The sequence below is a fragment of the Borostomias antarcticus genome (genome assembly GCF_949987555.1).
Source record: "Borostomias antarcticus genome assembly, chromosome: 5".
NCBI lineage: Eukaryota > Metazoa > Chordata > Actinopteri > Stomiiformes > Stomiidae > Borostomias > Borostomias antarcticus.
The window spans coordinates 30,962,706-30,986,189 of NC_140238.1; the positions used below are offsets into that span (position 1 = coordinate 30,962,706).

Consider the following 23,484-nt stretch of genomic DNA (forward strand, 5'->3'; position numbering starts at 1 on the left):
TATTCATTGTTGTTATTATTATTTTTGTCATTGTTATTATTATTGTCATTGTTATTATTATTATATTATAATGTCAGATCTGTCGTGTTCACTCACTGTAGTGAACAAACACAAGAAGATCCATAGATAATGCAGTGTTGAGACTGACAACAAGGTTTATTGGCAGTAACCTAATAGTAAAGATAGATTAAGGAGTGTGACGTCACTCCCAAGAACAGCGGGCGACACTTCATAATCAAACAATAAGCTCCTCAACCTCCTGTCGGAGGCTGCAGGCATAATGTGAGGGTTGATCTGCCTCCAGACACTGAGAGGATGTCATCCACATCTTCATCAGAGATCCAGCTCTGTCAGACTCAGCTATGGAACCCAGAGAACCGTATGCAGAACTCTGGGTAGCTCTGGAAGGACTGAATATTTGATCTCACTATAATGAAACATAATTAAAGCCAGGGAGCCTAAAGCTTATATTGGTAGATGGATTTTTATTTTAAGACCAAGAATATATATTGGACATAAACTAACATCTATAGTTTAGGTCAGTAGGTCAGAAAATCTCTTACTGTTTGGATGGAGCCAAGGATTGCTCTCTGCTCTCCTTACTGGTGGTGATTGTCCTCTAATTTTCTCCAAGAGACCTGATAGCCAAACCTTTTTGTGATGCATAATGTTCTCTGGAAACAAATGTCCTCTGTTTCCTGCCACCATCTCCTCTATCTTGTCCAGCAGCTCTGTGACCTGAGTGGCATCAATCCTGTTCTTATTGTTGAGGACATGATACCTGTTCCCACATTTCTCAACAAGCCACTGGAGGGCCGTCCCTTCTGTCTCAATGTGCTGCTCAATGCTTGTGTCTCCCAGACAGTCCCCACAGGTGAACAGCACTAGAGTGTGACTCCACTCTAGTCCACATCTCTCCAGCTCTGAGAGATGGAGGGAGTCACCTGTCAGAGAGAGAGAGAGAGAGAGAGAGAGAGAAAGAAGGAAAGAAAGAGAGAGGGACAGTGGTAGAGATACATGTTATATACCTTAACCTTCCAAAGCAGTAATATAATTTGCTGTGTTGTAATTTAAATAGTGTTGCATGTGTGTGTCTCTGTGTGTGTGTGTGTGCGTGTGTGTGTGTGTGTGTGTGTCTGTGTGTGCATGTGTGTGTGTGTATACAGGATGTACAGTATGTGTGCGCCATGATAAACAATCATTCATTTATATACAGTTGGTTAAACACAGGGACTAACCCTGTGATCTGAGGGTCCTTCTCTGTTCCTGCACCTTCACCAGTCTCTGCTTCCCTCTCTCTTCCTGCTGCCTCTTGTTCTCTTTTATCTTCTCTAGAATCTCTCTCTTCATCTCATAGTGGTCTCCTCTGTTTCCTGCCACCATCTCCTCTATCTTGTCCAGCAGCTCTGTGACCTGAGTGACATCACTCCTGTTCTCATTGTTGAGGACATGATACCTGTTCCCACATTTCTCAACAAGCCACTGGAGGGCCGTCCCTTCTGTCTCAATGTGCTGCTCAATGCTTGTGTCTCCCAGACAGTCCCCCCGGGTGAACAGCACTAGAGTGTGACTCCAGACTCTCTCACTGAGAAGCTGCAGGTGTCCCTTTACTGATCTTCTGTACTCCTCAGAGAATGGTTTATCCCCCCTTATGACCAGGAGGAGAGTGTGGGGTCCTGGGGGACACAGAGACACACTGTGGACAATCTCCTGTTTAACCAGCCCAGGAGTGTTCTCTACAGAGAGATTACTCCACCATCCTGGAGTGTCGACCACAGTGACCTGCCTCCCTGCTACTTCTCCCTGTCTCTTCACACACTGAGCAGCTGTCCTCAGGTCAAACTCCTCTCTGCCCAGGATGGTGTTTCCTGATGAACTCTTCCCTCCTACTCTCCACCCCAGCATCACAATCCTCAGCTCTGAGAGGTGGAGGGAGTCACCTGACAGAGAGAGAGAGAGAGAGAGAGAGAGAGAGAGAGAGAAAGAAGGAAAGAAAGAGAGAGGGACAGTGGTAGAGATACATGTTATATACCTTAACCTTCCAAAGCAGTAATATCATTTGCTGTGTTCTAATTTAAAAACAGTGTTGCGTATGTGTCTGTCTGTGTGTGTGTGTGTGTGTGTGTGTTTGTGTGTGTGTGTGTGTGTGTGTGCGTCTGTGTGTGTGTCTGTCTGTGTCTGTGTGTCTGTGTGTCTATGTGCTGTGTGTATGTGTGTGTAAATGTACAGTATGTGTGTGTGTGTGTGTGTGTGTGTATCTACAGTACAGTGTGTGTGTGTGTGTGTGTGTGTGTGTTTCTATTCTGTGCAATATCATTCATGTCAACAACTATATTCAAGGTTTAAATGAACCTTAAAGATGTAACAAAACACAAAAGATGTATTTTGACCTTTGTCATGAACAGCGTGAACCATCATTAAAACCCTCTGATTGGTGAACAAATTAACTCCTGTAGCTGAAGTGACTGAACACCACAAACTTGTCCACTGTAACTAGTGGAAGTAGAGACTGTATTAAACTCACCCATTAGTGATCTGAGGGTCTCTCTCTGTTCCTGCACCTTCACCAGTCTCTGCTTCCCTCTCTCTTCCTGCTGCCTCTTGTTCTCTTCTATCTTCTCTAGAATCTCTCTCTTCATCTCATAGTGGTCTCCTCTGTTTCCTGCCACCATCTCCTCTATCTTGTCCAGCAGCTCTGTGACCTGAGAGGCATCACTCCTGTTCTCATTGTTGAGGACATGATACCTGTTCCCACATTTCTTAACAAGCCACTGGAGGGCCGTCCCTTCTGTCTCAATGTGCTGCTCAATGCTTGTGTCTCCCAGACAGTCCCCCCGGGTGAACAGCACTAGAGTGTGACTCCAGACTCTCTCACTGAGAAGCTGCAGGTGTCCCTTTACTGATCTTCTGTGTTCCTCAGAGAATGATATATCCCCCCTTATGACCAGGAGGAGAGAGTGAGGTCCTGGGGGACACAGAGACACACTGTGGACAATCTCCTGTTTAACCAGCCCAGGAGTGTTCTCTACATAGAGATTCCTCCCCCATCCTGGAGTGTCGACCACAGTGACCTGCCTCCCTGCTACTTCTCCCTGTCTCTTCACACACTGAGCAGCTGTCCTCAGGTCAAACTCCTCTCTGCCCAGGATGGTGTTTCCTGATGAACTCTTCCCTCCTCCTCTCCACCCCAGCATCACAATCCTCAGCTCTGAGAGATGGAGGGAGTCACCTGTCAGAGAGAGAGAGAGAGAGAAAGAGAGAGAGACAGAAGGAAAGAAAGAGGGACAGTGGTAGAGAGACATGTTATATACCTTAACCTTCCAAAGCAGTAATATAATTTGCTGTGTTGTAATTTAAATACAGTGTTGCATGTGTGTGTCTCTCTGTGTGTGTGTGTGTGTGTGTGTGTGTGTGTCTGTGTGTGCATGTGTGTGTGTGTATACAGTATGTACAGTATGTGTGCGCCATGATAAACAATCATTCATTTATATACAGTTGGTTAAACACAGGGACTAACCGTGTTGTTATCAATACAGCATACGGTACACAAACAGTAACATACTGTACATATCGATCATATAGCACCTGAATAACGTTGTCCAGGAGTTAGACATGTGAGTTTACCTGTACTTGACTGTACTCCAGTTGTGGCCATTCTTACAATCAGTTTCTTATTCTCTCTGTCTTTCTGTTGCAGTAATGGATGTCTCATAAACTCCTGCAGCAGATTGGAGAAAGATTCTCATTTTAGTAACAATGTTCTTAGATCAGGTATGGAGTATGGAGAAAAGTTCCTTTTGTGTTTGTGCGTGTGTGTGCGTAAGTGTGTGCATGTTCAAGTTCAATTTCAAAGTCAGTGTGAGAGATTGGGTGTAGTCCACACTCAACCATATTTATCCACAGAGCTACCCACACCTTTTCAATGATGCATGCTACTGTATAGCCCACTATCTACAGACTACATTCTCTGATGGCTCATATTTGACCCCTTTTAAGACCTTCAGAATTGACTAAAATGGTGACACTTGGTTTTGTTGTGTTAGCTGTTTTTGAGGATAGGCCTCTTAATCCATTAATAATGATAATAATAATAATAACAATAATATTAAAAAAAACAGATGGCATTCATACTTAAACCGATTAGGCTATGAGGGAGCAGACTATGTGAAACGCCTACAGTCAATTGACAAGCATCAAAACCTGTATGGTCGGTTCTAGTGCTAGTAACAAGCCAAGTGAAACATTCTCTCTGTTTAACTGAGATTGTATGTGAGATGTAAAAAACGTTTGTGTGTGTGTGTGTGTGTGGGGGGGGGGAGTTACTCCAAACACTATACATAAATGATTGATAAATAGAATGTAATAAAGACATTAACTTTAGTTGAATACGCCTGTGAGTAGCCTACTGTTGGTCGCTCGACTCTTCTAAGTCCTACCAGCTGATTCCCAAGACCATAAACAATGGCACATACAGCAGAACTGCCCTACTCTCTGTTAACCCTCTCATGGTTAGTGGAGTTTTACATATTAATGTATTGTTGTACCCACAGTGGATATAATGCTGTGTTTAAGGATAATCATGGCTTCTTGGCAGAACTTGTCTCCTTCCAAAAAGCCCGGCTTTGCAAACTTGTAAACTCTTGGAATAAAGTAACCAGACTTGCAAAGATTTACCTTGGCATATTGACATCTCTTTTTTTAAAGATTAGAATAATTTCGGTAATTTCGGTAATAATATAACAAAATAATTCATGTAACGTGACTTAGACTATTTCAACTGAACAGATAAGTCATGAAGGTTCAGTGAAATATCTAAATTACTTGCATTGTCATTGAGGATTATATTTGCTTAATAATGGCATGTTCTCCTGTGCGAGACTAAGTAAGTAAATCCACTGACGGTCAGCAGATGAAATAATAATAATAGGCCTAACAATAACAGACCTGTCAAACCTGCACTAGATTATCAAGTAAAACTCCAAAGATTCATTAAAACACAGTTTCAGATTTGTGAAACCTTTATCCTATTTGTGAAACCCAGAAAAAGGGCGATTTCACTCTTTTTTCTAATGTAGACCACATTAGACCAGGTCCAGATAAAAAAACACTTTACCTAGACCTGTCAAACCTGCACGAGGTGATCAAGTAGACTCAAGGGACTCATTAAGATGCAGTTTCAGAATTGTGAAACCTTTATCCTGTTTGTGAAAACCAGAAAAAGGGCAATTCCACTCTTTTTTCCCCATCTAGACCACATTAGACCAGGCCTAGATCAAAAACAACATGCCTTACACTTGTCAAACCTGCACTAGATTATCAAGTAGACATCAGGGGCTCATTAAAACACAGTTTCAGATTTGTGAAACCTTTATCCTATTTGTGAAAACTTGAAACGGGGCGATTTCACCCCCCCCCCCCCCCTCTAGACCATTAGACCAGGGACCTGTACTACAAAACAGGATTACGGGGTTAGCGCGATAACTTCAGGTTCAAGCCTGGTTTATCCGTACTACGAAGGTGGTTCACTTTACACCACGCTTTATCGCCATGGTAACTTATGCTACCGAGCTATTCTGGATCAAAACGTTTGACAGGTGATTAATAGGAGAAAAATAATTTTGTTCATGGGAATGTCTCATATATCTGAGTTCAGAAACTCTCCCCCTATCATGTCATGCAAGAATATTAGACTTTTACAGTGTAGATTTTGAATAATCCCATTTAAAGTCTTATTGTAAGCCCAAATGACTGTTTTTCTGAACTTTGACAGGTGATTAAAGCCCCCCCCCCGTCAACAATTTGCGCGACAATCCTACAAAATATCTGTCAGCGCCCCCCCCCCCCCGTCATCAATTAGCGTTAAAATCAAAATACAAAATATCTGTCAGCACCCCCTCCCCCCGTCGACCAGTCGCTCGACAAAACTAGCGATAAGGTCCACTTTTGGGGCAAAAACGACCCCCCCTTCCACAAGTCTGGTTACGGACCTGAACGATAGACAGACCCATGGAGTCTCAGAGCCTTTCGGAGACCACATAGAAAACTTCAGCAGGTAGGCTACTTCTGAAAAGGCAACTTCAGCAGTTACTTCTGAAAAGGTTGTTTGTAAATAGCCTAATATTATTTGAGCGCAACATCTTACCTGTCACGCAACCGAGCGATCTGAATATTAATATCTCAACAGATGCCTCGACACAGTCAAGGTAGTAAAAACGAAAGTAAAGTTCATACTGTGTGGCGCAGCTAGTCACACCCGGACTATACGCTCACTACGCAGCGCAGGTACCCCTCCTCTCGTGCCAAAGCAGCAGGTGAGAAGTTGTCAATCAGTAACAGCGTATGAGAAGATGAAGCGGAGCTACATTTCGGGCAATGAAAAGGGGGGGGGGGCATGAGACTGAATTGCGGGAACAGCAATCAGGTAAACTTGCGTTATCTCCTCTCTAAGTTTGATGTCAGCAAATAACAGTGGCTAAAGATAACGTTAAGTTAGTCTGTCTGTCTTGCTCAGAACATGGGCTCAGCAGCGCATCTCTTGGTCTGCGTGTCTTTTGCTTTTCAGCCAGTGACTCAGGGCTGTGTTCTGTGACTTTGTGCCTGACAAATGTGAGAGTGAAATGTATTGTTTACGGTTTGAGAAACGCCACAACGTGCAAAGCTGTTTATAAACTGCAGTTCGGAAATGTGTTGCGGTAATAGCTAACGTTACCCGATCTGTTCCACGAATATTTACTACGCTGTGTGGCCAAATAAGTTAGCTAGATAATGTTGTCTATCTACGTTGAAGTACATGTATTAAGTGTACTTGTGTAATTGTTTTTTACTAGGGATAGGCCTATCCATATTGCAGTTGATTAAATGAATGAGATAACATATAATACAATTAATAATAGCATTGTTACCTATAATTTACAGGTGCTACAGTATGCTGAAGTTTGTTGGTAAAGGAGATGCTGGATCATCAGTTAGTCCACATCCAGCCTCAGCCAGTACTACCACAGGCCCAGTAGGCCTACAGCCAGCTTCAACAGATACCACAGGCCCAGTACAGCCAGCTTCAACAGATACCACAGGCCCAGTACAGCCAGCTTCAACAGATACCACAGGCCCAGTACAGCCAGCTTCAACAGATACCACAGGCTCAGTACAGCCAGCTTCAACAGATCCTTGGCAGCCGTCGGTAGGTCAGCGGTCTAACAGGCCATTTCATCTGCATCAGCTAGTTACCGGCCCACAAGGGGAGCGGCAAAATTGGCCATGCTGCTCCAAGGGGGGGGGGTTCAATAGAAAAAGGTTTACATGTCTCACGGGTCAGGTAGGAGGGCCCCTTAGCAGAACTTTGCTTAGGGCCCCAGGGAGGTAAGGGCCGGCTCTGCCTCCAACTCCTGTGTTTTATATAACATGGCTTCCTCATTGTCAGTGTGTGTTTCTGATCACTGTCCTGTAGCCTACGTAGACTGCACTGTGCACAGACTGAGCATGATGGTCTTGTGGTGGTTCAGAAACACATACACTCATGACATGGCTCTGATAACGACATGGCTTTAAATTAACCATGGTTTTACCATGCAGACCACGGCCATGGCTAACCATGTTTTTTTTGGATCACGTTTTACTATGATTATCATGGGTTTAATTTAACCTTAACCACATTCACCCCCTGCTCCCGGCCCAGACCCTCACCCCTGTCCCTGGACTCCGAGCTCCTGTCCCCCCCCCCCCCTCTCACTGCCCCGGCCTCTCCTCACAGTAACCGTCACCCGGCACTCCCTGTCACTCCCTGTCACCCGGCACTCCCTGTCACTCCCCAGATCATGTTTTACTGTAGGCTACAGTAAATTTTATACATTTACAAAAAGATGCACCTGAATTTGTAGGTGCATTGTTTGATCTTCCTGACCTGAATAAAATTAAAATGAGTGCAAGCCCCGACTGTTGGGGTGCTGAGGGCCGATAATGGAGAAGGGTATCTCTTCAGGCCCGGAGACTTCGAGGGGGCGGGTCAACTGTCAATCAATTTTTACTTTGGCCAATCACAGGCTGACAATCGTCTTGTCAATCAAAAACTCATTTCGCCTGAAACGGTTGTCAATCACTTTCTATTTGGCGAATCGCCTTTCTCTAAGGGCGTGGTAGAAATGACGCTATAGCTAGTTCGCTAGCTATTTACATTTGCTAGTTACGAAGCTAGCTAAGCTAATTAATAACGTAGCTAGCTATCCACATTGACTTCGTTTGCTATAGTTAGCTTGCTAGTTACGTAGGCCTAATGCAATTTGTTATGGAGTTAGATTTACTGGATTACATGACTGTGTGTGAGAGAGATTATATTTTTAATGCAAATCATGTATCTTGAAAGACTTAATAAATCATGATGATAAATCCCCTTGGTATTCTCTTAGTAGGCTTATGATCAATGTAATGGAGGCTTGTGGGTAGAGGCTAGCAATGGCCTACACTAGCCCAGTAGTCCAGGCATTTTATGAGACAAAAGGGGTCAATATGCACAACTATTATACCTCCATGGCAGAGATACACACTTGCTGCAGGCCGGAGACTTCGAGGGGGCGGGTCAACTGTCAATCAATTTTTACTTTGGCCAATCAGAGGCTGACAATCGTCTTGTCAATCAAAAACTCATTTCCACATTTCACATCCACAACTAAATGACCTCGGTATTACAAAAATCCTGCGTACAGTCCTGGTCCTGAATGTTTCAGAGGGCAGATGATAACCTCCTTCTAATCAAGGAGCAGGTGTTCATAACTCTGTCTGCATCACTACACTGGTGACATTTTGGTTGTACCGTCTGATCACAACACTAAGAGTTCTAATCTAATTTTTTAACCTATCTGTCTACATGTCTGTCTGCCCCTGTTTTATTATTGTATCTGAGGCTTCACGTTTGGTGATGGGACCTCAGTGGATGAGAACAGACAGGCTGAATAGACATAAAGATCTAGGCATGGGCAGCATCTTTCCATCCATTTAAAAATAAATATGTATTATTTTATGCCAACCTACATTCAGTCTAGCCCTAACCCTAACCTCTTAGAGTGCAGGAAGTGTCGGCCAGCTGTGTCGTGTCTCCATTCTCAGCGTCAGTACATCCAGTTTGATGGTTCACCTGGGCCAGTAGACTAAGCAGAGCCTCGACCCAAACAAGGTGTCCTGAATGGTCTCCCAGGTCCGCCTTGTACAACTGAACTGTCAGCCCAGTGTTTCAGTGTGGTCTACAAGCTATTCAATAAAACCTGGAGAAAATGATCTGTATCTTGTCTTTACACTTACAGCACACATGCTGCACAAATGATAACCTTAATTGTATGACACTTGTTTTGTCAAATGTACAAGGGTATCTCTGACTTGGCTAGACTGTGGATGTGGTGACTAGTCCAGGCCAGTCAGCATGGTATAAGCTGCATACAGGTGAGCGCAAGCTGAAATGCTTGTTCCTTGGCTAGGCCCAAGGCAGCTTGCCAGCAGGGTCAGGCCTGTGCCGGGAGGTCAGTACATTAGAACCCCCTTAGGCGGGCTGTATGTATCCTAGGTTCTCAAACTTATATTTGTGGTATAGAAAGGTAGAACTTGCTTGGTTGATTATGTAAGTGTGTCTGTTTGGGGTGCTGTTGATTTTCCTCCACACATCTCTCAGCCATATGTTTCCCCTATGTGGATCTGAAAACAGTGATGGGGATTAAATTAGGTTGCTAAGAGAACTGCTAGTCACCAGAAGCATTCAAGAACATAACCCGTGCTGGAATACTAGTGTATGAACAAAGCAATACAAGTAGAGCACATCTACTGACAGGCTGGCTGAATGACTAGAAGACTGACTTGGGACCTCCACTGAGGACATCCCAGTCCTGGCTATGGATCAGTAGTGATGCTCCCCTGCCCCTGTAGTCCAGGCATTTTATGACATAACCTTGAACAAATTGCAACAGAAATTATTTCAACTGTTGAAGTGTCATACATATGTTCTTTATAACATATCAGTTAGTCCCCCAAAATCCCAGTGGTGGAAAGTAATGAAAAATGCAGATGGAAGGTATGTGACAAATATACCAATTTCCAATTTTCACCTATGTAAAAGAAAAAGGTTTATGCATGTTTTCTTGTCTGATGTCCACACAACACTGTCCACCAACCAGAAACTATATAGGATGCATCACAGTGCATATACAGAAATATATTTTTAATTCTATTGGCATTTGGTGAAGAGAAAAGGGGTGAATCTCACACATATTGCAACAGAAAATCTGACGTGTATTAATCAAATAGCTCAAGAGTCTAGAACCCTGGAGAGGACAGTCTACAACCCTGGAGAACAGTCTACAGCCCTGTAGAGAACAGAACCCTGGAGAACAGTCTACAGCCCGGGAGAGAACAGTAGAACCCTGGAGAGGACAGTCTGAGACGTAGAACCGTCCATAGCAGAGCAGCCAGGTGCTAGAGGGTCCACTTCAGATACCTGTGGGAGAAAATCACACGCGCGTGCGCGCGCACACACACACACACACGATTAGAGGGTCCACTTCAGGAGAGAAGAGAACATGAGCAGGATGATAATAATAATAATAACTTGCATTCATCATCATCTTCATCATCACATGCCGCCTGATGTGAATTTGCACACCCTGATCCTTTACAGCTGCTACATGCAACAGAACACTCAAGGCCATGTTTCTTGCATGTGCACCTCAGGCTGCTGCAGTCTGTCTTGCAGGTGCATCTGAAGACCTTAAGAAGTTCTTGTGGAGCTGGTGGTAAGTCCGTCTGGACAGGGACAAGCCTCCCATCATTCTCTTTCCACCCCCATTCTTGTGGCAGGAGTTCATCTACAGGTTCCTTCCACTGTTGCACCTGGTAGTACACACGGAGACTCTGGTACTTTGCTGCTGCTGACGTTGGTGGTAGACTCTGTGGCTGTACATGAGAAGTGCTGGTAGCCACCTTCTCACAAAAGCGCTTGTATCTTAGACTGTCAAGTCCCTCCCCAGGCTTCCCATTGTACAGGCACAGCCAAGCATTCTCTCCTGCTGACACAATCTCTGCTCTAGAAGCTGACTATGAGTCAAACACTGTAGCTTGCTGATAGAACTCGCTGCTGGCTCTGAACTTCTTGAGGGGAGCTCCTTTCCCAATGCCATAAAGGCAGGACGTAGTGTCACACCCAGCTATAGCATGAATGAAGAGAATGTGAGTGCACACACTGGGACCTAGCTGCTGCTTGACGGACTTGATGTTCCAGATGCGTGGCTTCATGCTTTTCTTGGGCTCAAGTTTGAAGAAGAGGTCATGGGAGTTGAGGTTGGTGTGGTAGATGAGGAGGACGAGCAGATCTGTATCATGTCACCAGGATGGGGGTGGAAAGAGAATGATGGGAGGCTTGTCCCTGTCCAGACAGACTTCAGCTCCACAAGAACTTCTTAAGGTCATCAGATGCACCTGCAAGACGGACTGCAGCAGCCTGAGGTGCACATGCAAGAAACATGGCCTTGAGTGTTCTGTTGCATGTAGCAGCTGTAAAGGATCAGGGTGTGCAAATTCACATCAGGCGGCATGTGATGATGATGAATGCAAGTTATTATTATTATTTCATCCTGCTCAATAATTTCTGTTGCAATTTTTTCCATATTGACCCCTTTTGTCTCATAAAATGCCTGGACTACTGGGCTAGTGTAGGCCATTGCTAGCCTCTACCCACAAGCCTCCATTACATTGATCATAAGCCTACTAAGAGAATACCAAGCGGAGTCTTGGTAAGGCTTTTATCATCATGATTTATTAAGTCTTTCAAGATACATGATTTGCATTAAAAATATAATCTCTCTCACACACAGTCATGTAATCCAGTAAATCTAACTCCATAACAAATTGCATTAAGCCTACGTAACTAGCAAGCTAACTATAGCAAACGAAGTCAATGTAGATAGCTAGCTACGTTATTAATTAGCTTAGCTAGCTACGTAACTAGAAAATGTAAATAGCTATCGAACTAGCTATAGCGTCATTTCTACCACGCCCTTAGAGAAAGGCGATTCGCCAAATAGAAAGTGATTGACAACCGTTTCAGGCGAAATGAGTTTTTGATTGACAAGACGATTGTCAGCCTGTGATTGGCCAAAGTAAAAATTGATTGACAGTTGACCCGCCCCCTCCAAGTCTCCGGCCTGCAGAGATACACACTTGGAATCCAGTCGGAAGAACGGCAAAAACGTATTTTCCACCGATAAACTCCACTAGTGCATACTACTGTTCTTGTTTAAGTGTTGTGGTTAGTTCTATTTCTGCAATAACTGCACTTATAGCTGTATTTATTCTTCCTACGTTAACGTTACCACTCTTTGCTTCGGGAGCCGACATGTTTGTTTAGCGAGCGGCAGGGACACGAACCAATCAGGGGCTGCTTTCCACTGTGGGGGCGGGACAGCAGTTAAAACGCAGTCCCTGATTGGCCCGGTATGGTCTGGATTTTGGGATATTCGCTCTGGAGGAGGCGAAGGCCTACGGAAGAGCATTAGGGCCAACAACTGAGTTTATTATTTTTTAGGCTTCTGAGTTTAAAGCCAGAATTTCTGATTTCCAAAAATCGTTTACATGTGCTGCCAGACAGCTCAAGTTTGGATACATTTAGTTGCTGTGTGTATCAGTATCTGCTCTGCTGTTTTAGCTAATGTTTGGTAACGTAACGAATAACATTACAGCTAAAACTTATGAACTATTTGCTAGCCAGCTAGCTAACTGATTTAGCAGGGTGAGTGGGAGACCTCCAACTGACACTCAGATCCGACTTGAGAAGATAACTTTACGCTGCCCGTTTTGTGTTCTCTGCAGGTAGATGGGCAAAAGCTTCCCTTTCTAGGCTAACGGTAAAGCTAGGCTAACGCAAGCTTCTTGTCTTTGAAATTGAGAGTTTAACATGTTTTTGAAAGATTTTTCACGGTGCCCACCCACATCCATTGTATGACCAAAACGGTGGTAGAACAATTATCAGACTTTCTCAAAATTGCTAGTTTTGTCAACTTTTTGATCTGAACCATTGTTACCATGGATGTATTAATAGAACCACAGTTGATCATCCAGGATCACACCCCTGATTCCTCGCTGTCCAAGTTGGCGTCTCCACGGTATCGTCAGTCAGTAAAATGGTGATGGACAGGTCTCGATGCCTAGGCTACCTTCCCCCAGGAAGAACAGTCAGGTTGAGCTTCAAAGTGTGTCGCCATCCAATCCGAGATGTCAGCCAAAAACGCAACAATGCTTATTGTTGTTTCTGCCTCATATGCTAGTAGGCATTAAGAGGGTAAGTAAGCTATACAGTAATAGTCTAGGAGGGGCCCTCAGATTTTGAGCTACCCCTACCCGAGTTAGAACAAAACACAACCATGTTTTTTCATATCCCCTATGTGTCCCATTAATGAGATGGATGGTTGTGGAACTTTAGTTTTGTGGGAAATAAGTTTTTTGGGCTATTCTTTAGACATACCCTAATATCTGAAAAAGAGCCAAATTAGGCTTGTCCGGATAGGAGTGAGGTGAGAAAAAAGCCCATAATTTCATAGTGCTCACTCAAATTTGCATCAACTTTGCTGTGGTTTGACCCAAGTAACTGTACAACAACACCAAAGAGTTAAAATGTAATTTCCCCAAAGAAATACTAGAATATAGTCCTGCAAACATGAGTTTAGTGTTGGTGGAAATTGTTAGTCTAGCAGGAGGGGTCCTCAGATTTTGAGGTACTGTACCCCTACCCAAGTTAGAACAAAACACAACAATGTTGTTTTTTTATCTTCAGGGTTTCCCATTCAAGAAATGCATTGTTGTGGAACTTTATTTTTGTGGGATATTAGTGAAATCAACTGATGAAGTGATGCACCACACAGAGCCAATACAGATCTTTCTGGGGGGTGCAATGGTTACATTGCGCAGTCTAGTTTTCCAAAGGAAGCTCTGATCCACTTAAAGTTTTGTGTGAGAGTAGTCAGGTACCTTGTGCACATGGATTACCTGAATTTATGTTGATAATTTGTTTTAATTATGTACTGTTGACCTCTAAACACAGTGATGAAGAGGCGGAAAGCATATACAGTACAGTAAATTATTTTTCATGGTGAAATAACTTTTTTATTTGAACAAAATCAAAAGGTTTTGGAAGTCAATATCCTTTTCATTTAGCCTACCATAAGCTAGCCCTTCCTGAAAAAGGTATATTCATTGTTTAGTGTTCATTTTGGATATGCAATCTATATCACCCTCTGAAGTCAATATAGCACCACATTCCATTCAGGCTTTCCATTCCATCCAGGAGTGTGCCTCCTTGTTTTTTCCCTTGTTTTTTGAAATTTGAACTACCATTTTTAAACTGCCACATCCAGAGGATTGTCATAATGTTATGTGGCAGAAATAAAAATAACAAAGAAGAAGCTACCAGTCTAATGACAGAACAGACAGGTAACACAAATGTCTAAATATGATTCATTCATTTTTATATATTCTTAAATTGAGTATTGAAATTGAAATGTTTTGTGTTGAAAGAATTATTATTATTTTAGCTAGCTTAGCCAGCTTACTATTCCTTTAGCTAGCTAGCATACCATTGTACAATGCTAATTGCAGAAATTACGAGGTTCATAAGAGACTCTCTCCCCACTCAAGTGACCTACTCTCCTTCAAAGTGAAAGTGTCATACCACAAGTCATGCAGAGCAAATTACTCCAGCACAACCAACCTGGCCTATTGCACTAGGCTACTTCCACCGTGACTGTGCAAGACCCAGACAAGGATCAGTCCCTAATCAAAAAACCAAGACTGAGCAGAGGCACCGAATTTGACATCCGCAATCAGTGTTTCATTTGTGACAAAAAAGCCCACTATAACCAGGCCAGGTCCAGCCTGGCTTATATGCATGGCTGGCTTGTTTCTGTTCAGGACTGGTAGGACGGAAGCTAGTCATGCCACTGAAATAGCTGTGAATTGAAATGACATGAAATAATGTCTGATAAATTAAGGTCTTGTCGCCTGGACACATCAGTTCCAATGCTTCCAATGCTAATCCTGCACAATAAGAGCGAGATAGCCAGTTAGATCATGAGCTCACAACAACTAGCAGCAGCTTACATAACATTAATGGTAGCGGTCAGTGGCTAAAGCAGTTACACTGATGATTCCTGTAACGTTAGCTATTTTGCTGCAATTAGTTCAACTTCTGTTTCTGGACAAAGGTAAGGGATAAACCCAGATAACACAAGGCTAGCGGACCTACAGCGGGTCCCCGATGGATGCTCCACCACCATTCCACCAGTAGTTAATTGTCTATATCCTAGGCCAATTGGCCATGGGGTCTGTGGCGTGGTGGCGAGACTTCGCCCCCTTGCATCAGAGCAGTTCGGATGTAGTGCAGTTACTTCCGGGCAATCTCCATACACCCACTGGTGAAAACCGTGTGTCTCTAGCCCGCTCAGGGGCTGAGTTGTGGAGTTCATGGCATGGATAGTGGCGTGGTGCTGAGACTCTGCCTGCTTGGGTCAGAGCTGATTGAGCGCAGTACAGTGACCTCTGGTCAATCTCCTTGCACCCACTGGCGAAGACTGTGGGTCTCTAGCCCACTCAGGGGCTGAGTTGTGGGATCCTTGGCGTGGATAGTGGGATGATGGCGAGATCCCCCCCCCCCTTGGATCAGAGCTGGTCATGGACAGTGTACCTCTCTCTGGGCCACCCACCTGCCCCCACCAGTGAAGACCCTGTGTCTCTAGCCCACCCGAGGGCTAAGTTGTGGGGTCCGTGGTGTGGTGGCGAGACTCCGCCCCCTCACGTCATATTGGATCGGGGGCAGTGGACCACTCTCTGGGCTACCCACCTGCCCCCACCAGTTCCAAAATGTGCCCGCACACTTAATTGTTCATCAACAGAAAAAGGGTATATATATAATGGGTAATTACTGAGACATATTGTAGGTATAATTTCAAAACAGTTTATGTTCAGTTACTGCACATAAATTCAATAACTGACATAGAACCAACAGGTAACTGCATTTTTACATAGCTTGTATAACATCCAGTGACAAAAAACTATCCACACCACAAGTTTTGAACCCAAGTTTTGTGGGATTTGAACTCACAAGTTCAGTATGGCAGACGAGCTCCTAAAAGGATATGTACACTGAATTTCATTTTTAGCCCTATTCCTGGCTTCCCTGGCATGTATCTGACTAGTACAGGTTAAATTATTTCTGTTTTGTGCAGTACAGAGTTCTGTGTCAATAACGTTGACGCGTGCACCCTGGCTCGTTGCTAGCTATGGGCACACTCAAAAAACTCTAAAAAGTATGATATATGTGAATTTCAAGTTCAGGAATTACATGGTTTATGCCTACCAAGCTCTGAAGTCGTCCTGTAAACACCATAGGTCCTTTCGCCTCTGCATTTCGAAATAACAGCTAACTTGTTAACAGTACTACTTCCACCGAACATTCAACAGCCATCCCTTCACGCTGTAAACCTCTGCGACGGGGATGGCTGTTGTATGTTCGGTGAAAAAAGTACTGTTTACAAGTTACTGTTGTTTGCAGAGGTGAAAGGACCTATGGTGTTCCTGTAATGTAATTCCTGAACTTGAAATCCACGTATATCATACTTTTTAGAGTTTTTCGAGTGTGCCCATAGCTAGCAATGAGACAGTCTTTTCAGATAATATGACTGTCAAACACTGAGTGCTGTAACTGAGAGCTATGGAAGAAAACTTAGTAAAGGGGAAGAATAAGCTGCAGTATACAAGTCATGGAAACTCAAAGAAAAGTTGGTCCAAAATTATGGAGACAGGCTCATTTTCATTGAACACCCTGGAAAGTCAATGGGGAACACTGAACTAGGGAAGAGGACAAATGGACAACCAACAAACAAAGGGAAAACAAACAAAGACGTGTCAGTAAGACAAACCAGACTTACACACAGGAAGACTGGAGCATGGCGGAACAAGGAACAGAAGCACAGAGGAACCACAGGGACTGGACAAACACAGGGACTAAAATACTGGAGAAAGCTGGGGATCACAAAAAGCATGGAGCAAAAAAGGACCGGGAAAAGACACAGGGAAACATGGAAGCTTCAAAAGGAGAACAATCAAGGAGTGAGGGGGAGAAGGAGTGAGGGGGAGAAGGCCACCCGGGCATGAGGGGAGTGGACGTCAGCGCAGGACACAGAGAATATGAGCTAGGGACCGCTGGACTGAGGCACTGGGGAGATACTCTAGGGACCGCTGGACTGAGGCACTGAGGAGATACTCTAGGGACCGCTGGACTGAGGCACTGAGGAGATACTCTAGGGACCGCTGGACTGAGGCACTGGGGAGATACTCTAGGGGCCGCCGGACTGAGGCACTGGGGAGATACTCTAGGGGCCGCTGGACTGAGGCACTGAGGAGATACTCTAGGGGCCACCAGACTGAGGCACTGGGGAGATACTCTAGGGACCGCTGGACTGAGGCACTGGGGAGATACTCTAGGGACTGCTGGACTGAGGCCCTGGGGAGATACTCTAGGGGCCGCCGGACTGAGGCACTGGGGAGATACTCTAGGGGCCGCTGGACTGAGGCACTGAGGAGATACTCTAGGGGCCGCTGGACTGAGGCACTGGGGAGATACTCTAGGGGCCGCTGGACTGAGGCACTGAGGAGATACTCTAGGGGCCGCTGGACTGAGGCACTGAGGAGATACTCTAGGGGCCACCAGACTGAGGCACTGGGGAGATAATCTAGGGGCCGCTGGACTGAGGCACGGGGGGGAGATACTCTAGGGGCCACCAGACTGAGGCCCTGGGGAGATACTCTAGGGGCCGCTGGACTGAGGCACTGGTGAGATACTCTAGGGGCCACCAGACTGGGGCACTGGGGAGATACTTTAGCAACAGGCTGGAGTAGTAGCATTTGCTACACACACACACACACACACACACACACACACACACACACACACACACACACACACACACACACACACACACACTTTATTTTATGCATCTGTTCTATTTTTGTATGGTATGTTCTTGGTTCTGATTTAAATGGATTATTTCAATAAAAATTATTCTACCTACACATTGGATCTTTATGTTTGTAATTTTAGTTAAGCTTTATTGGGTTATACACTCACACTTTGACTGTTTGGTGTAGCCTACAGCACCTGGCCTTTCCCTTTCCAAATATGAGCATTTTATAATCATCTAATTTGTTTGGTTCCAGAGAAGTAGTAGGTGTTTAAGTCGCATTGTTTGCAAGAAAAAACAAAATATATATCCACACAACCATTTGGTTTTAGTTCAATAGCACCCTAGGCCAACCAGTAACAATATATCCAATGGGAATATATGTTTTCCTGATGAATAAGAGAAAAGTTAAGGAGTGCTCTTGTCCTATCCACAAAAATACAATTTCCGCCTAAGTTAAAGCTATGTTACATGAGCTTATATCAGTATTTATTTATATAAAAATACAAATTTGACTCTCTGGTTATATTGGGCAGGTACCTAGTTCATACCACAGCAAATTTGATGAAAATCTGAGTGAGCAGTATTATCAAATTATGGGCATTTTTGTCACCTCACCCCTAATCGGACAGGCTTAAAGGAAAATGCTCGTTTTTGACAACCTGGACCTTATTTACGACATATTATAAGAAGTTTGACTCACCCAGATCACTTTTGTGTTGTTCGGAGGCCTGTAGAAGAAATTTAAAATCCAGCGCGAGCCAGTATATCCATGTAATGGCGGCGCACGGGGCAAAGGGAATGCAGTTTCTCAAAATCCATTTTCGGTCGCTAAACGGTTGTTTTCATCAATCACATTGCATGAATCGACAGTTGATATTCCTCTACGCGAGCCATTCTTTCGGTTTTCAAATACGTGGTCTGTAGCCTCTGTAATATGATCTTTACACTGGCTATGCTCCCTCACATTCTCTGCGCTACGATCGGATTGTTGCTGACGAATGACGACGACAATATTCTCGGCACCAACTACGATCGTAGCGCAGAGAATGTGAGCCGGAGAATAGCAGGCTGCGCGCTGGCCTGTGCGCATGCGTGCTGGAGCAAGTGGGGGAGAGGCTTGTAAAGATCATATTACAGAGGCTACAGACCACGTATTTGAAAACCGAAAGAATGGCTCACGTAGAGGAATATCAACTGTCGATTCATGCAATGTGATTGATGAAAACAACCGTTTAGCGGCCGAAAATGGATTTTGAGAAACTGCATTCCCTATGCCCCGTGCGCCGCCATTACATGGATATACTGGCTCGCGCTGGATTTTAAATTTCTTCTACAGGCCTCCGAACAACACAAAAGTGATCTGGGTGAGTCAAACTTCTTATAATATGTCGTAAATAAGGTCCAGGTTGTCAAAAACGAGCATTTTCCTTTAATTTGGCTCTTTTTCAGATATTAGGGTAGGTCTAAAGAATAGCCCAAAAAACGTATTTCCCACAAAACTAGAGTTCCACAACCATCCATCTCATTAATGGGACACATAGGGGATATGAAAAAGCATGGTTGTGTTTTGTTCTAACTCGGGTAGGGGTATCTCGAAAACTAAAGCCTTTTTTGAGGACTTGCTGCTAGCCTATAAGTAAACCATACCCCAGGGAAACTCACCTTTTAGTGCTGCTGTCCCTGATGGACCAGCTCTATGCTGCTGTTTCTCAGTAACCATGGAGATGGCATGGTTGTCTAGGAGGATAGTACCTGACTGGTTGCTTGACTCCAGATACACACAACACAGACTGACCACAAGCTGCCTGAGAAAACAGTGTGTGGCCATGGAGTAGGTGTACATCACACAGAATAAACCAGATATCTCACAATTCCCTGGTAGAGGAGCACATGGCTGTAACCTATTCAATAATGTTAGATCAAGTTTCATGAAAGGATTTGAGATATCAAACGGGTTCATATCCTTATCGGTGTCTGATGTTCTGTCGCCACCTGGTGGATATTTAGAGGCTGCTAGAAGTATGAATTCAGGCGTTTCGTAGTCAGGATTTATAGATTTAAATCTCAGCTATCAACTTTTGTTCGAAGCTGATATGACCCTGTGGAGGCTCCCCTGAATTTCCATGGTCACTATTGGAGTTGAGTGTTAAACTAATTTGTGTTGTCAGACCACCGTCTTATTTCGACGTTCCACCCAGTTACTAACTTATGTAAATTGGCATTAATATTTCAATAGACTCGATCAAATTTGTAGTAGCTCATCTCTGACTAGGCTACATCTGGCAAATATAACACTGCTAATTCATTCATGGTTTTCGTGAGCTGGTTGAGTAAGAAGACTGAGCCTGACTATTCGTGAGCTGTGTAACCCCCCCTCCCTTTGGCTACGCCTATCTCGGAAAACGTCTGCAATGGAAGCTTGTTCAGACTCAATAATGAAGTGAAACGAAATGGCAATTCAGTCTGAGTGTCAGGCTAATTAAATATCCGTTTAGCTGGCTTGTCATGCACAATTGTACAATTGCAGTGATTTGGTTTTAAAAGCTGATGTATAATGCTGACCAGATGTACACTCCAAGAACTACCCCCTGTTGACCACTCACTCATCAGTTGCCTGTTATCATTCCTCTTTCTGAAGTGTTAATTTGTCTCCTCAGGTTGGATCCTGCTCATGCAGGGGCAAGGGGCTCCAGTTAGACTGGAATGCCCCACATCTCCAGCTAACCAGAAGCCCATACCCACCCCTGCTACAGACCCCCCAATGCTCCCACTACCCCCAAGCCTGAGACCACCACCCCCAAGCCTGAGACCACCACCCCGAAGCTGTGGAACAGCCTGCCGCCACAAATTCAGTCTGCCCAGACCCTAGACATGTTTAAATCACAGCTTAAGACTCACCTGTTTTCACTGGCTTTCTAAGGCTAGTTAAGCCATACATCCCTGGCCCTCGTATGACTGTGTTGTTTTTAAATGGTGCATTGTTTGTATGTATTGTCTGTTTTTATTTTATTTATACTGTAAAGCACTTTGGTGCAACTTCGGTTGATTTTAAATGTGCTATATAAATAAAGTTGACCTTGACCTTGACCTTGACCTATCTAGCTCTAACTCTAAATCTTTTTTTCACTCAGTTCACTGAGCACAGCCGTGGGAGCGGTGCTTATTAGCGCGTCAGTATACAACGGAGACCCAAACACAGGCCAAGAATGTTCACAGACTTTATTCTCAAATTAAATGAACATCCAAAACATACATGTAACAACAATTGTCATCTCAAGAGCCTGAGTTGTCACTGTGGCCTCGACATGAGGTTGGTAGGTAGGAAGGTAGATAGGTGAGTGGGTGGCTAAATCGGTGTTGGTGGATTGGTAATCGAGGGGTTATTTGTTATGTCTTGTGTCTCTTCCGTGGCTAGGGTTGGGTGGAACTGGAATCTGGCTCCTCAGACCTTTCCTGAGGGGCTCAAACGTTGGCCCCACCTGTCTGTCAGAGAGGGCTGGCTGGTCCCGGTCACTTGAGGATGGTGGTTTGGCAGATGGTGCTGCCATCTTCAAAAGAGAATCCGAGCTGGAAGCGGCCTTTCCAGGAAAGACTCCTTCCCACTTATCGCGAAAGCGCCTCCGATGGAGAGCCAGCTTCAGGTCCTGCTTCCACTGGTCGTCAGGCGATTGTGGAACCTTCATCTCAGATTTTCCCTTTGAACCTTCACTCTTGTGAGTAGAGGCAGATGTGCGGACACCACTAGACGTCATTCCGGTGGACAGGTGGGTAGACTTTATCGAGACGGGGCCGTTTCCCCGTGGTGGTTTGGAAGTAAGGGCTGTGCCAGCCGCCCTCTGCATCAGACAGTCCGAGGTAGAAGTCGCCTTTCCTGGAAAGACTCTTTCCCAGTGATCGCGAAAGCGCCTCCGACGGAGTGCCAGTTCCAGGTCCTGCTTCCACTGGGAGTCAGGCGATTGTGGGCGAACCTTCATCTCAGATTGTCCCTTTGGACCTTCACCCTTGTGCGCAGAGGCAGATGCGCCGACACCACTAGATGACACAGCGGTGGAGAGGTGGGTCGATGTTATCGGGGCGCGGCCGTGTCGTGGTGGTTTCGAAGAAGGGACTGTTTCAGCCGCCTTCTGCACTAGACAGTTCGAGCAGGAATCGGCCTTTCCTGGAAAAACTCCTTCCCACTTCTTGCGAAAGAGCCTCCTACCAAGCTTCAGCTTCCAGTCAGCCTCAGGTGACGGTGGAGCGTTCTTCTCAGGTTTTCCCTTTGACCCGACCTGACGTTTAGAGGACGACTCGCCGACACCACCAGAAGCCATGGGGCTCTTCCCTCGACTGAACCGAGACCTGGCAGAGACCATGTCGTCTTCACAGTCGTCCCCCGGGTCACAGGGATGATAGTGTGAGCTGCTGGAGTGTGAGCTGCCTTCAGATCGGCTGTCCATCTCCAGCAGCGCTTCCACACGGCCGAAGCACTTGTCGCATGCGGTCACATCAATGTCACACCGTGCCCTTTTGAGAGAATGAAATACAAACCAAGATGACTTGATTACTTCGATAGATTTAAATATTAGGACTGTCAATTTAACATGTTAATTAGATTAAATAATTATACAAAATTAATACACAAAAATTAACAGAAAGGTCTATTGAAATATCTTCATTTGGGGGCTTCTGCCAGCAACAAAAATGACATAGGATCAATTTGTGATTAACTGTGATTAATTAATTACAGATCATGTAATTAATTAGAGTAATTTTTTAATCATTTGACAGCCCTAATAATATATAATCGAAATGCATCATATTATGCCACTCATTATACACATAACACACACACACACACATATCTCTCTCTCACTCACACACACACAAACATTGTTTTGGATGCACTGAAAAAAAAACATAATAAACTTACCGATCAATGTTTGAACAGATTCCATCCTAATTTAGAAAGAAAAGACAAGATGGCTGGTGAGGTTATACAGGCTTCACAAAGACAGAACAACTCCTGGAATCGTTTGAATTGTGAATTATTAAATTACAATGAAACTTTGATTACTAACCTCCGTGTATCCTTGATGCTTTCTCCACTGATCTAGTATCCAATTTACTACCACGACCAGGGAGAGCACAAACAGAAGTCCCAAGCAGAGCCGTGTTGCATCAAGGCCCTGGACCAGGCTTGTAATTGGCACATCACGGACTAACTGAGGTTGAATTATCACCCTTGTAATTGGCACATCACGGACTAACTGAGGTTGAATTATCACCCTCTCTCGGCTTCTAAAAACATTCTTAGTCTCAGTATATAACATATTCTTAATTCGTCAAAGCCATGTCTTTGACAACATGTTCAGACTGCAAACACCACAGCACTGACGCTTGTCCACTTGTCAAAGCTTTATATACCCTGCCGTTGCTACGTGTATGTTACGTCATAGTGCGAACACCCATGTCACAGACCGGATATTCCTGTGACGTTTCAAGCTAGCCTAGTATGACC

The 23,484-nt window shown here is 44.5% G+C and overlaps 1 protein-coding gene across 1 annotated transcript; it reads right to left on the reverse strand.

The window, feature by feature from the left end:
* Positions 1–333: 333 nt before the first annotated feature.
* On the reverse strand, positions 334–23,420 carry LOC311309773 (uncharacterized protein; the record flags this gene model as incomplete). The annotated part of the gene is made up of 7 exons (XM_084439096.1): positions 334–360; positions 652–923; positions 1,239–1,940; positions 2,525–3,229; positions 11,217–11,345; positions 21,433–22,490; positions 23,416–23,420. The coding sequence occupies 7 exons, from the start codon at positions 23,418–23,420 to the stop codon at positions 334–336; spliced, it is 2,898 nt and encodes a 965-aa protein (XP_084295222.1).
* Between the last annotated feature and the right edge of the window lie 64 nt (positions 23,421–23,484).